This window comes from Oreochromis aureus, linkage group 15 (genome assembly GCF_013358895.1).
Source record: "Oreochromis aureus strain Israel breed Guangdong linkage group 15, ZZ_aureus, whole genome shotgun sequence".
Lineage (NCBI taxonomy): Eukaryota > Metazoa > Chordata > Actinopteri > Cichliformes > Cichlidae > Oreochromis > Oreochromis aureus.
The window spans coordinates 35,312,450-35,324,431 of NC_052956.1; the positions used below are offsets into that span (position 1 = coordinate 35,312,450).

The 11,982-nt window shown below is 40.0% G+C and overlaps 1 protein-coding gene across 4 annotated transcripts in view; it reads left to right on the top strand.

Annotated features, from left to right (window-relative positions):
- ptprsa (protein tyrosine phosphatase receptor type Sa) overlaps nt 1–10,706 on the top strand; it is a 169,650-nt gene extending 158,944 nt beyond the window's left edge. For all 4 annotated transcript variants that reach the window (XM_039598497.1, XM_039598498.1, XM_039598499.1 and 1 more), the window contains 3 exons: nt 3,064–3,218; nt 5,776–5,911; nt 6,321–10,706. In XM_039598497.1, coding sequence (XP_039454431.1) covers nt 3,064–3,218; nt 5,776–5,911; nt 6,321–6,389 — 360 coding nt within the window. In that variant the 3' untranslated portion in view covers nt 6,390–10,706. The remainder of the gene's footprint in view (nt 1–3,063; nt 3,219–5,775; nt 5,912–6,320) is intronic.
- The last annotated feature ends 1,276 nt before the right edge of the window (nt 10,707–11,982 follow it).

Here is an 11,982-nt window from a genome sequence, read left to right on the forward strand (position 1 = left end):
CCTCAACACTCACATCTAGCGAGCCAGTCACGTATTTAATCACACAATTTGACACGGCGCGTGGGCCCTCAGGTTGTGTGTTAAATTTTGCTCTCCCCCCCACCCACCCCCCTTCTTTCTTTCGCGTGCTTAGTTTATTGTGTTGTTGTCTTTGCCCCTCTTTCATTTTTAATCCCCCTGCTGAGGCTAAATGTTTTTGAGATGGAAAAACAAAGGCAACACAAGAAAGAAAACATGCAATGCGTCATAAAACAGGGAAAGAGACATGAGGTGTTTTACAAAGAGAGCTGGTATACGGGGCCTAACTTATTAGATTCTAAATCACTGTATTTGTCAAGCACAATAAATGTACAAGCGTACACCTTGGCAGCAGCAGTGCAGACGCACATCAGCAGCACATATAGTCACATGTGACAATAGGCAGATTATGCAAATCCTTTGACATATAGTAGCAACGTAAAGTATACATGTTCAGCATAGAGTCATCGTCTGAACGGGGGGATGGTTAGCTCTTGGCAAAAATCAGAATAAATCAATAAGAATGTAGGACAGCTCCCATCTATGATGATTAGAGACCCTCAGGTACTTGTTTACTTCAACACATTTGACATTTACCATCAATTCTGCTCAGTATGATTTTTGTCATTCGTGACATGGAGCATGTCTTCATTCAGTACGTACACCATGCTGTAGTTTCTTCAACAATATTGGGGAAATTTATAATTTATTCGACCACCTGTGATTTTCAAAAATAAAAAACACGCAGATATTTTAGTAATCCTTCAATAATGTCTTTAAAAGTAAAAATGTTATTTTTATTAAAAAAATATTAACCGAATTAGCATTTTTTATACCCCAAATTAGAGTGGACTTTGCTAAGATGTCAGAAATGAATCAGGCATTTTTCTGTCCAGAAATGCAAGTAAATAATTTGGCGTCTTTATCAAAAAATAATAATGTGCTTTATTTTTTTTCTGCTTCTTTTTTAAATCGGTAAATTTAAAATTCATGGATAACAATGATAATTAGATTTTAGCATAAAAAAATAATGATTACTGGTGGATTAACCATTACAGAAACATACAAATGATTTTGTAATTACCAATACGGTTAATTTAGGGCAGCTGTGGTATAAACCTTACACTGGGTGGTGAAGTAATAAACTGGTTAAATACTGTACATGCGTACTGACTGTTAGCGTGAAGCTAACTACTGACTGGCACTTTTAATTTACTCAGATGAAGCAGATGTTATTGCAATGTTATTCTTTTTCCCAATAACATAATTGAGAATTTGTCTCTTTTAACATTTGTAACAAACTTCAAATGTCAAATTTACTCCAAACAAATTTTAGAATCAAGTATCGTTAGCAGCTAAAAGCAGGATTTCCCAAAAAAAAGTTTACTTGCCAACTGAGTACTCAACCAGTTGTGCTTCCGCCATGTGTGTGAAAAAATCTGAAGAGAATGTGCGAGAATGACACTTCATATCTAAGCTGAGGTCTGCTGTGCTGAGAAGTGAGAAACAACTGGAGAAATGAACACCTGGTTGTCTTAATTACTGGTGGCATCAAGCGGAGAGCTTGTCTCGGCGAAAATGCTCGTCTGCTTGCCGGCTTTCTCGAGCAATGTGCTGTCTCTGAGACAACTTCAAAAGAAGTTTCTTTACAAGGACACGAGTATCGACTGTGCATTCTCAGAGTGGATAATCAGCTCTCTCATAATAAAGCAGATCCCGTCCGTTCTCCTCCTGCGATGCCACTTCATTGGATAAAAAAACTATTCAAATGCGTTTGTTTGCACTGCAGTTGAAGCAAATGCAGTTGCCTCACCATTACAACAAGGTTGTAAGAATCAATAAAAGATTAAGTTGTCAAGGTTGACATTTTTCGAGCATGCATGTCATTGTGTCAGGGTTTTTGTTTCCAATTTTCACCCTCCAATCCCGCCTCCTTTTCCATAAGTCCTTCTTACTTCTTACCTCCCTCCTCCCTTCCTCTCCGTGCTCATCCATCAGGTTGCTCTATTGATCGCATCTCAGGATTATCTTATTCAACTTGGTGTCTAGGAGAAGACGCTTGTCATGGCAGATACACTATTGATTAGCTATAACTAGGACCTACTTGTGACACACACACACACACGACTACGCGCTGTGAACACAATAGGGAAGAAAATGGAAACAGTTGGGTTTGAGTAAGAAAGGACACACTGTCCCTCTGTTGTGAGCAGTGTGTGTGTCACTGTATCAGCAGATTTAGTCTTGTACAGAAAAAAAATGTCATTTAAATGCATATTTAATTAGTGAGAAGGCGTTTTTTGCTTTCAGTTTGTCCTCTGTGTGGATGTACATAACTTTGTCCTTTTTTCTCAAGAATGCAATATCTCAGAAATGCCTTGAGGGATTTTCTTCAAGTTTGGCTTTAATGTTCACCAGGACCCAAGGTCACTGTGACCTTTCTCGGCCATAGCTTAAGAATTCATACGCTAATAATGACAATATTTCAAGCTGCTGTCTAATAGAATAAAATGATAAAATGATGACATTTTATATCCAAAAAGGTCACAATTTTACTCCAGTATCAAATTGTTCTGCAAAAACACTTTTCTAGCCATTATTCAGCACAATAACTCAAAAAAAAGAGAGAAGGGGAGATTGTAACCATATTTCACATTCGGTTCCCTGCTGCATTGGTTACACTGATTATGGATGCCCGTCTTAAACTTTTAGTTCTCTCAGAATCACTTTTCTCGGCCACACGTGTCAACAAATGTTCTTGCATTTATCTCTTATTGAACGTACACGGCAATTCGATGGACGCACAGCAGAGAACGACAAAAACAAGGCTTTACAAATTCAAGTCAAATCGATTTCAATCTCTAGCAAGTGACAACCTTTGGCTAGACCCTCAATTCAGATGGAGAGACAAAGCAGAAACATGCTTGCATACAACCACAAAGGGAAGGATACTGATACTGTGGAATAGTTGGTGGGAACTGTAGCCATTTAAGATAATCTTAAATGTATCTTTGCTGCTCACCCCATTTTCTCTCTGTTTTGCAGGATGGCCAGTCCAGAACAGTAAGGCAGTTCCAGTTTACTGATTGGCCAGAGCAAGGCGTGCCCAAATCGGGGGAAGGATTCATTGATTTTATTGGCCAGGTGCATAAAACCAAGGAGCAGTTTGGGCAGGATGGCCCAATCTCTGTCCACTGCAGGTAATGTTGTCATATGCATTATGTGGCTTGTATATTTTATTTTATATTAGGAATTGTTTTCCTAAAAAGAGACGAGTTGTCGCCTGCTTTGCCTCAAACTGGTCTCTGAAGACATTCTTCTCTTCCTGAAAGCGATATAAGTCTCGAGACGAGATTAAATCTCTTCTTAAAATGGTTATTGTTTTGCAGCAGAGCTCCTCCTAAGGCGCAGCTCTAACAACATCATCAGATACGATCCCTCCTCTCCTCTTTGCCCAGCGCAGTGCACTACCTCAGCACCTCCACGGGCCCTTCTCTTTCATAATTGATAAGCCTCAGATGTGGCTTGGCATTTGCAAGGAGAAGACATATGAAATGATACAGCCATTCTTTTTGGGGTTTTACGATCACTGCGTGGTGCATTTTTATCACCTCCGGTGTAGCTTCCAAGGTAACTTTCACCATTAACTTAAGATGCTGGATGCAGGTAGTAATTGATATTTGGTAGTGGTCACCAGCAGAACGTCAGATTATTAATATTCATAACCCTGAGTGGGATCCGTCTGAATGACTTGTTATTCTCAGTAGCCAAATGAGGACATCCTTCACGGCTTTGGTTCTGTATACGCTGCGAGACTAGCAAAGACGGAATGAATGTCTCGAAAAAGTCTCGCCTGTGTATGATCTCCGACACGCTTTTTTTTAACGTTTGATTGGCGTTCAGCTCCAAGGATACAAATGGACGAACACTAATAATTCCCTTGCTGTCTCTTAAAAATACTTTACCTTTGGAGCAGAATAGGTGTCACTTTTGCGCCACATTTCTACTGCAGAGGCGCCATGACATCATCGAATGTAGCATAACGTCCTTTGGATTAAAAAGCAATGATGTCACCAGCCATCAAATGACCCTCTGGGAGTTGTAATATGTGTCAGGCTAGCACCACTAAGACTGAGTTATTCTACCCCTCTGTGAAGCCATTATGGGAGTGCTGTCCTTAAATTGAAAGGCCTGGTTATTGCAGGACTGGAGTAATGCACAAGAAAGCAGACAGCGGCGGTCACATGACCAGTCTGCATTTAGCGCCTAAATAAGCGATGCATCTCACCAAATGCGGTCCTGATTTTGAGGCGTGCACGTGAGTAAACACATCAAAGTGTTTTATGTCATTAGGCTTTGATGATATTAATCAGGGAATCATTTTGCACCGATATGTATCTCGAGTAGTTGAGTAGTAATAGTGGTTTGCTGCATTATCTGTCAGGACTGTAGCTACCTCCTTTCCCATCTAATCATTGTAGCCCTCTCAACTTTCTCCATCCCTCTTCCTTCAGGGTTAGTCGTTTCCGAGAGTAGAGCTTATAGCTTCCTTTTCTCTTACTCTGTCGTCTTCTGTCACCCGCCTACCCCGTCCATCATCTGCCTGTCTGTTTCTTAATCCTCGTTCTCTCTCGCTTCCTCTCCGTCCATCCATTCTCCTGCACCTCTTTTCTTTTATTCTTCTCCCTTCCTCCTCAGCGTCTATCTAATAGACCCACATGCTTTTTGTCATTAATTGCCTGATTACTTCCTGTGAATGGGGACACCAAATCCTCTCAGTCTGCAGTGGCTCAGCGAGCCTTCAGATTTGGAGAGTCGATCTTCCTGGGGAGTGGGAGAGGTTGAAAGAGAGTGAGAGAAAGAGAGAGAGGGGGGGGAGCTCTGAGTGAGTTTAAGAGCCCATGTGACAGTCTGTGACTGACTCCCATGAAGAGGCTTTGGGTGGGCTGAGAGATACTGCAGTGTGTGGGTGATTAGGCTCCTGTTTTTTTTCTCTTTTTTCATTTAATGGCGTCAAACGATACCAAGTCATCTTTTGTCTCAAGTGCGCCGTTTTCCTCCAGCAGACACACGCAAACTTGTCAACAAACTCACGCACAAGTCAAAAAAGTGTCTCCCAGCAGCCGTCACTTCCACTCTCCATTCAGACAAAATAGCATCAGAGGCTGGAAGAAGCCCAAATAAATCTGTTGTCATAACAATTATTGTTCCATTGGTGAAGTGGAAGTCATTTCACAGCAAAGCAGCTTAGAGAGGCAGCTCTCAAGTATTTCAGGATCTGAGTTAAGACTCGGGCTGTATTTCTGGAGAGCAGCAGAAGGCTGAGTTTTTCGACACATGGGAGGAGGGACTTAATGAGACAAAATGTTTGCTTGGTCGCTTGTGTGCAACTCGAAATGTGCGCCTGTGTGTCCTTGAGGGCTTGTGGGTTTTTTTGTATGTGTGTGTTAGACAAGAATGTGGCCACAACATGTAAGTGGATTCACGAGGTTCTCACATGCAAATTGCCTCCTTTGCTTGTGTCACTGCTGTTTTACCATGGAGCAGAATATCCAGCTGTGGAAGTTTGCTTCTTCTAAGCGGTTAGAGCTTCCAGTGTGCAAAGTATTTTTAGATCTTTGCAGTCGCTGTCCCCCACAAAACACTGCATGCGACAAGAGAGAAAGGCGCAGTTTACAAAGGCACCATTCACTCGCTGTGTGCACAAGACGTGCTTTGCATTTTCTGAATACACTTTTTTCTCTTTTGTGTTTGCAGTGCTGGCGTGGGCAGGACCGGAGTCTTTATCACCCTTAGCATCGTCCTGGAAAGGATGCGTTACGAAGGTGTGGTTGATATTTTCCAAACGGTGAAGATGCTCCGAACACAGAGGCCAGCTATGGTCCAAACTGAGGTGAGAAGTCACAGAGTCACGCACAATAACATGCACTGCTCCTTGTTTGGATAGACTTGTGCAAATTTTAAAAGACCACCAATAAGTTAGCAGCGCTCTATTAAACCACTTTTGGGTGGGTGTCTTTACCCCCATAAGTCTATTATTGGTTTTCTGGTCTTCCTGTGTGAAAATGTGTAAATGCAAAATCAAGTTATATTAGAATGTTTTGCTCATTCCAATCTAGGCTTTCTACTTAGGTATAGGATCTATAAAATGATCTTGTCAGGACATGCTCTGCCTCAGCAAATAGCGAAATTTACTGCAAGTTGAAATTGTCTGAAAATTGTAATCTCTCATGTCATTAAACTCCTGGTGAGGTGTTCTAATGCAATTTGTTATGCGTGTGTCTGTTTTTTTCCCTCCACAGGATGAGTATCAATTCTGCTATCACGCAGCTCTGGAGTACTTAGGAAGCTTTGATCACTATGCAACGTAAAAAGCCATCTCCCCCCCCTCCCCCTCCTCCGAATCCTGTTGCCCCACCCCCCACCTCAACAGCCTCTTGAGCCATAGGAACTAAAATTTAAAACGACAGCAGACAACCACATCGCCACCGCCAATTCAGCCACATCAAACAGGATCTCCTAGATTTTTTTTTTTTTTTTGAAGACAACACCCGGTCCAACCAGTTCAGAGTCCAATTCGACTTTTCAGACACAAGAAGGAAACACAAGAAAATTGCCCATCATCTCAAGTAAAGAAGATCCTCGGCAGGGGAGGAACCAGACGCTGTGGCTCAAGATGTGGGGCGGGTATTGATCAAAGTGTCAGACTGCTTACCTTACCTCAAGTGTTTCAATGTGGAGGACATTGTAAACATTCGTGGACATTTCTCCTCTCAAAAAATATCTTCGTGACACAACAGCAACAAGTGACAGATGACGAAGGAAAAAGAAGGCAAAAAAAATACAAATAAAAATTTAAAAATCACTGAGAAGCAGATGGATGTAGCCAAGACTTGGTGACTATCTTGTTTTTTGATATGCTCGGGTGTAAAAGGGGTTCAAGTATTTCCATCAACACAGTGTGTGAGTAATATTGTGAGAAATGAAGAAACTGGTTGCCTGCATAAAAGATTTATCAAACTGTAGAAAAAAATGAAACAAAAGAAACCGAAAAGGACAAGTTCACTCACATTCGGCACTAAATCCTTCAAGAAAACCTAAAGTTTTTACAGTATTTTGTGTGGGATAACACTCGACTATTAAACCGACTTCTTCTTGAGCACTGAGAGCTAAAAGAAGACACTTTTTGGTTTTCTAGCAGTTGTGAGGATGAAAACAGCGACACATTTCTTAAAACGTGCTAATTGCATCAGTTGTGAATTTGTGTAAAATCAGTATCCTCAGCCAGGTAACCGCAGGAATGTTGCAACACGCCAGTATATTAACAGTGCAAAGAACAGTCACCGGATAAAAGCCTCGCCTGCTGCACGAAGCTTCCGCCGCGTCGTCTTGCGTGAGGCCAAGGTGAGACAAGCGGCAGCCGTGTCCCGTGATTTTTTTTCTCTCTTTTGTCTTTTTTTTTAACAATCGCTCCTCTCTTTGGAACCACTACATCGTGGGGTTGCGGTTTCAACATCCACCGTTTTGAACAAGAGATAAACCTGGTGGGGGGGGGGAAGGCTTTGGAACAAAAATGGAACAACCAAACAAGGATTGCCGCAAAAGTGAGGGCTCTCTTTGTGTACAGTGACCAACGCTCATCGTCATCCTTCAGAACTTTGTCTAATGAGGAATTATCTCGTTTTTCTGTTTTTTTTATTATTATGATTTTCTGTCAAAACCAAACATGCTGCTTATCTCGTGTATGCCGTACGTGTGACTTTGGAAGGAGAGGAAACTGATGAATCAAAGATGCCATCTCTGATAACTGGCATGACTGAAAGCGCATCCACTTGACATCATCGTCCACGCCTCCTTTCCCCTCCCTCTCGCCCAGCCTCCTCTATAATTATCTATATCATTGTATAAGACACTCAAGTGGCAAAGGCCTGCTGCAGTTACCAAGCTGCACATCAGTGTGGTTGAAAAATTGGCCTTTAGTTCCACTGTTTGTGTGTTTTGGTGACAGGTGGATACATTTAAACAAAAAAAAAGAAAAAAAACAGATGCTTTGGTATTTGCCCTCCGTTTTCAAGGTGATGTCTCTGTGGGTGACACAGCCAAACCAAGGAGCCATGATGGATCTCGACGCTGTGATGCGTTCCTGAAAGTCTCCAGTACAAGCTACTTGCATATCCCCAAATGAAACAGAATAAACTTTAAAGGTATTACCCCCCGCCAACCCCTCCCTCCCCTCCCAGAACAACTGCAGGTCGACACACTTGTGTATGTGTGTGATTTAAAAAGAAAAATCAAGCTTTTGAGATCACCGGGTTTTCATTTCGAGAACAGCGCTTTGGTATACGCGAGCGTTACGGATCCCGCGCAGGTTTCCGGTGGGTGTGCACAAAAGCCGGAGCGATGGACAGAACTGTGTGTAATCTTTTCTTATTTCCAAAAAAGCCTTATTGTTATTGTAACATTACGAAAACATTAATGTTGTATTATGACGACTTATTTTACACTACATAGTTGACTTTTTATTATGTTTTTGGTTGTTGTTTTTTTTTCAGTTTAGTTTTCTAACAGATGTTGTATCATTTTTTAAAATTAGCAGGAAAAGAGAAATGCTTATCTGTTCATATTATGTTTAAAGACATTCTATTTTTTCACTGTAGAAATGTTAAGTATAACATGGCTGTGTGCTTGTGCGCATATATGTATGCATTTATGTGTACTGCGCACTCACACATTCATATATATTTAAATGCAGAATATGAAGATATATCCAAACCTTAGTATGAATTATATGTTTCTCCTCATCATCTTTTTTGTTTTTTAAATCTGTCAGTTCTCATGCTTGAAAATATGATTTTATTTCATTTTGTTTTTCTTTGTGTGTGTTTTTTTAATATATACATATATATATAAATATATAATCTTAGAGACCTTGTGTGTTTCTTAATGGAAGCTGAGGGAAGCACTATGCCTGAATCCTCTGCCTCCACTCACCATTGCTCTTCTACCTGAGGGTAGAACCTGTGCCGATGAGGAGATGCCATTTTTTATTTTATTTTATTATTTTTTTGTCGTTTTTCTTTTTTCTTTTGAGCAACTGTTGATGAAGTGATCTACAAAATATCAATCAAATATTTCAAAACTGACCCTTTTTTCTTACCTATATAGGACCAACTTGACGAACTGTATCTTGTATGATCATGGTCAGGCTATGACCCTCGCAGTTTAAGAAAATCCTCTTCAAGTTCTGTTTTCTTTTTTTAATTTTTCAGACATAATGTGGCCATTCATTTTGTTAGATATCCACTATGATCTAGAGTATACCTGTAAATAAACAAATATATAGATTATATGTATTTGTATCATTTGACCTTCAAGATCTCATACTTTAAGTGGGGAGAGAAATACAAAAATCAAAGTCCTTCTCACATGCTGGTGGTTGTAGAGCCTGCTTTCTGAAACCTCTCTTCTCCAGTCCTGCTCCCTGGTCTTTAATTACCACTCACTTTTCTTCTGACTTTAATTTCCCCTGCTAGGAGTTGAAATGGGAAACATGCCAGCCTCTGTTCTCATACCTATAGCCTCAATGAGAGCACGAAATCAGCACCAGTGATCTGCTGGTATAATTTAACCGAGCCTGGGAGGTTAGTCCTTTCTATCAACTATTTGAATTGCTAATCAATCATTATTTCAAGGACCTGTTACATTGTTATTCTAGGTGTAAGACAGAGTGGAGCAACTAAAGGGTGTTTTTGAAAAAGAAATATTGTCTTAAAATAATTATCAAACAAAAGATTAATCACAAAGGCGTAAATTCTTAAAGCCACAGCTACGGTAAAAACGCTGGAGGCATCCTTCATTCCTTAACACTTTCCACAAAACCCCCAGAAGATATCCAACTGTTCAACTACCTAAAATGCCAAGGTGTTAATCCATAAATATATCATTACCTGATGAGCAAATACAGCTATGCTAAAGGCCAAACATGGTTCAGTTGCAACATGACACGTTGATTTATTGTCTCCCCGGTGCATTTTTTTAAGCCTTGAACACAACCATACTGTGTTTTTGTTTGGTTTTTGTTTTTTTTCTTTGACCATGCTTCATTGTGGGATGCAGAAAGAAATCAGGACTCAGTGAAAGATAGCAGAGTGATGCAACCAAGGAAAGACCAAGACAACCAAAAACGTGCTGCAAATTCACATTTCCAGCATGTCATTTCTGAACAGTGGGAACCTTGAGATGTTTCATAATGAACTCAAAGCCTAAGATGAAAGACGCTGGAATTCAGTGAGGCTGATGAGAAAGGGCCCAGGCCAAAACTGAAACCATGGAAGTCTTTCAAAGCTTGTGCAATGTGTTACGTTTTTTTTGACTTAATGTGAAGATGTTAGGCTTTTGAAAACAAACCGCCAAATTTGCAGGAGTATGTTGAATATTTCGGGGGAAGAGGGGAAATAACAAAAGATGAACCCTGACTTAAAAAATGAAATCAAAATAACAGAACGTATACAGTACGACAAATTGGAAAAAATAAAAACAACCCAAATTCAGAAAAATACTTTTTTTGTATGAGGGCCAAGTGCTATCACTTTCAAACTGTTACTTCTAACTGAAACAATAATTGGTTTAAAGCCACTGTGTATGTAGATATGTTGACTTTGTATTAAAGAAATGTTGTCTGAAAACCATTTTGCATGTGTTTCTTGCTGGTAAGATTGGTTACAGCATGGATATCTCTCCTCCTGTCTGATTGTCTGCCTACAGTATTTCCCCATCTGTTAATATGCAAATTTCTGGTGAGAGTTCTTTAGCTATGATACTTGAAGTGCATCAGCACTTACTTTGTACATCATACATCAGACTGGAACTTGCACTGAAAAAAAAAATCTGTTCTACAGGACGAGTGATGAAACTCACAGATGGTGCGCATCGTTTGTTGATAGATGGCTTGATTAGTTCCCTCCTATATTTATCCACCAGCCTCTCTGCAAACACATCCCAGTGTGTCCTTAAGCTCCTCTTCAAGCTTGATAAATGCCATGCAGACAGGCTGATATTGGTGCAGAGGTAAACCCTTACCTAGTGGTATTTACTCTCTAATCTGTCCTCTTTGGGTACCGGCTAACCTCGAAGTGATGCGTCTGGAAATCAAATGGTGTGTTGGTCCCAGACCTGACTGTGTTTGCCTTAAAGATATTGCTTTAGATTACAACCTGCAAATTGCAGCGTGTGATTATTTGGGATTTGCACGGTATCCGTAAAATATTTGCTACAATAACTAGCAAGACAAAAAAGGGAAGAACAAAGAGGTTGGAGAATGAGGGGGTAGCTACACCCAAAGGAATAACAGTCTTATTATTATTCATTTTTCTACTTTTTTCTCATTTTGTTTTTGTTTTTTAATCTTTTTTTTCCTGAGGAGTAGGAATGAGGAATTTCAGAGGTAATGGGAGTGAATAAGTTGCAAATTTTACAGTATGCCATGTGTAGTGTGTATTTTATTTTATATGAGGAATTTCAGAAGTAGTAGCATGCATAGTGTATAGCCATCTGCATTTTTTGTGCATTGAAGCAATCTCTAATGACTTTTTCAAGATAACGATATTGTAAAAATGAACCATATTTAGGATGAACGATAAACTGTATTTATATTTTTATTTTATACTTTATATTTTAAGCCTTGTATTTATTCCTTTGTGTCCACCTGTAACTAGAAATATGTTGGTTGTTGGGTTTTTTACACTGAGCAATAGATCTAAACTTCGACTAGTTTACAACTGTGAGCTATCAGAGTGTTTCAAATTGGCAAAAATCTGCCTCTCCTAAGACTTCGCTCTTCACGCCATGTTGGATTCACCTGTAAATTAGAGGCCGCTGCAATCTAGATCATCGTCTCAACCTGTGACAGCCACTAAACCATTGTCATTTATTAAATGGTAATGTACGCAGAGTGACAACCCGCTT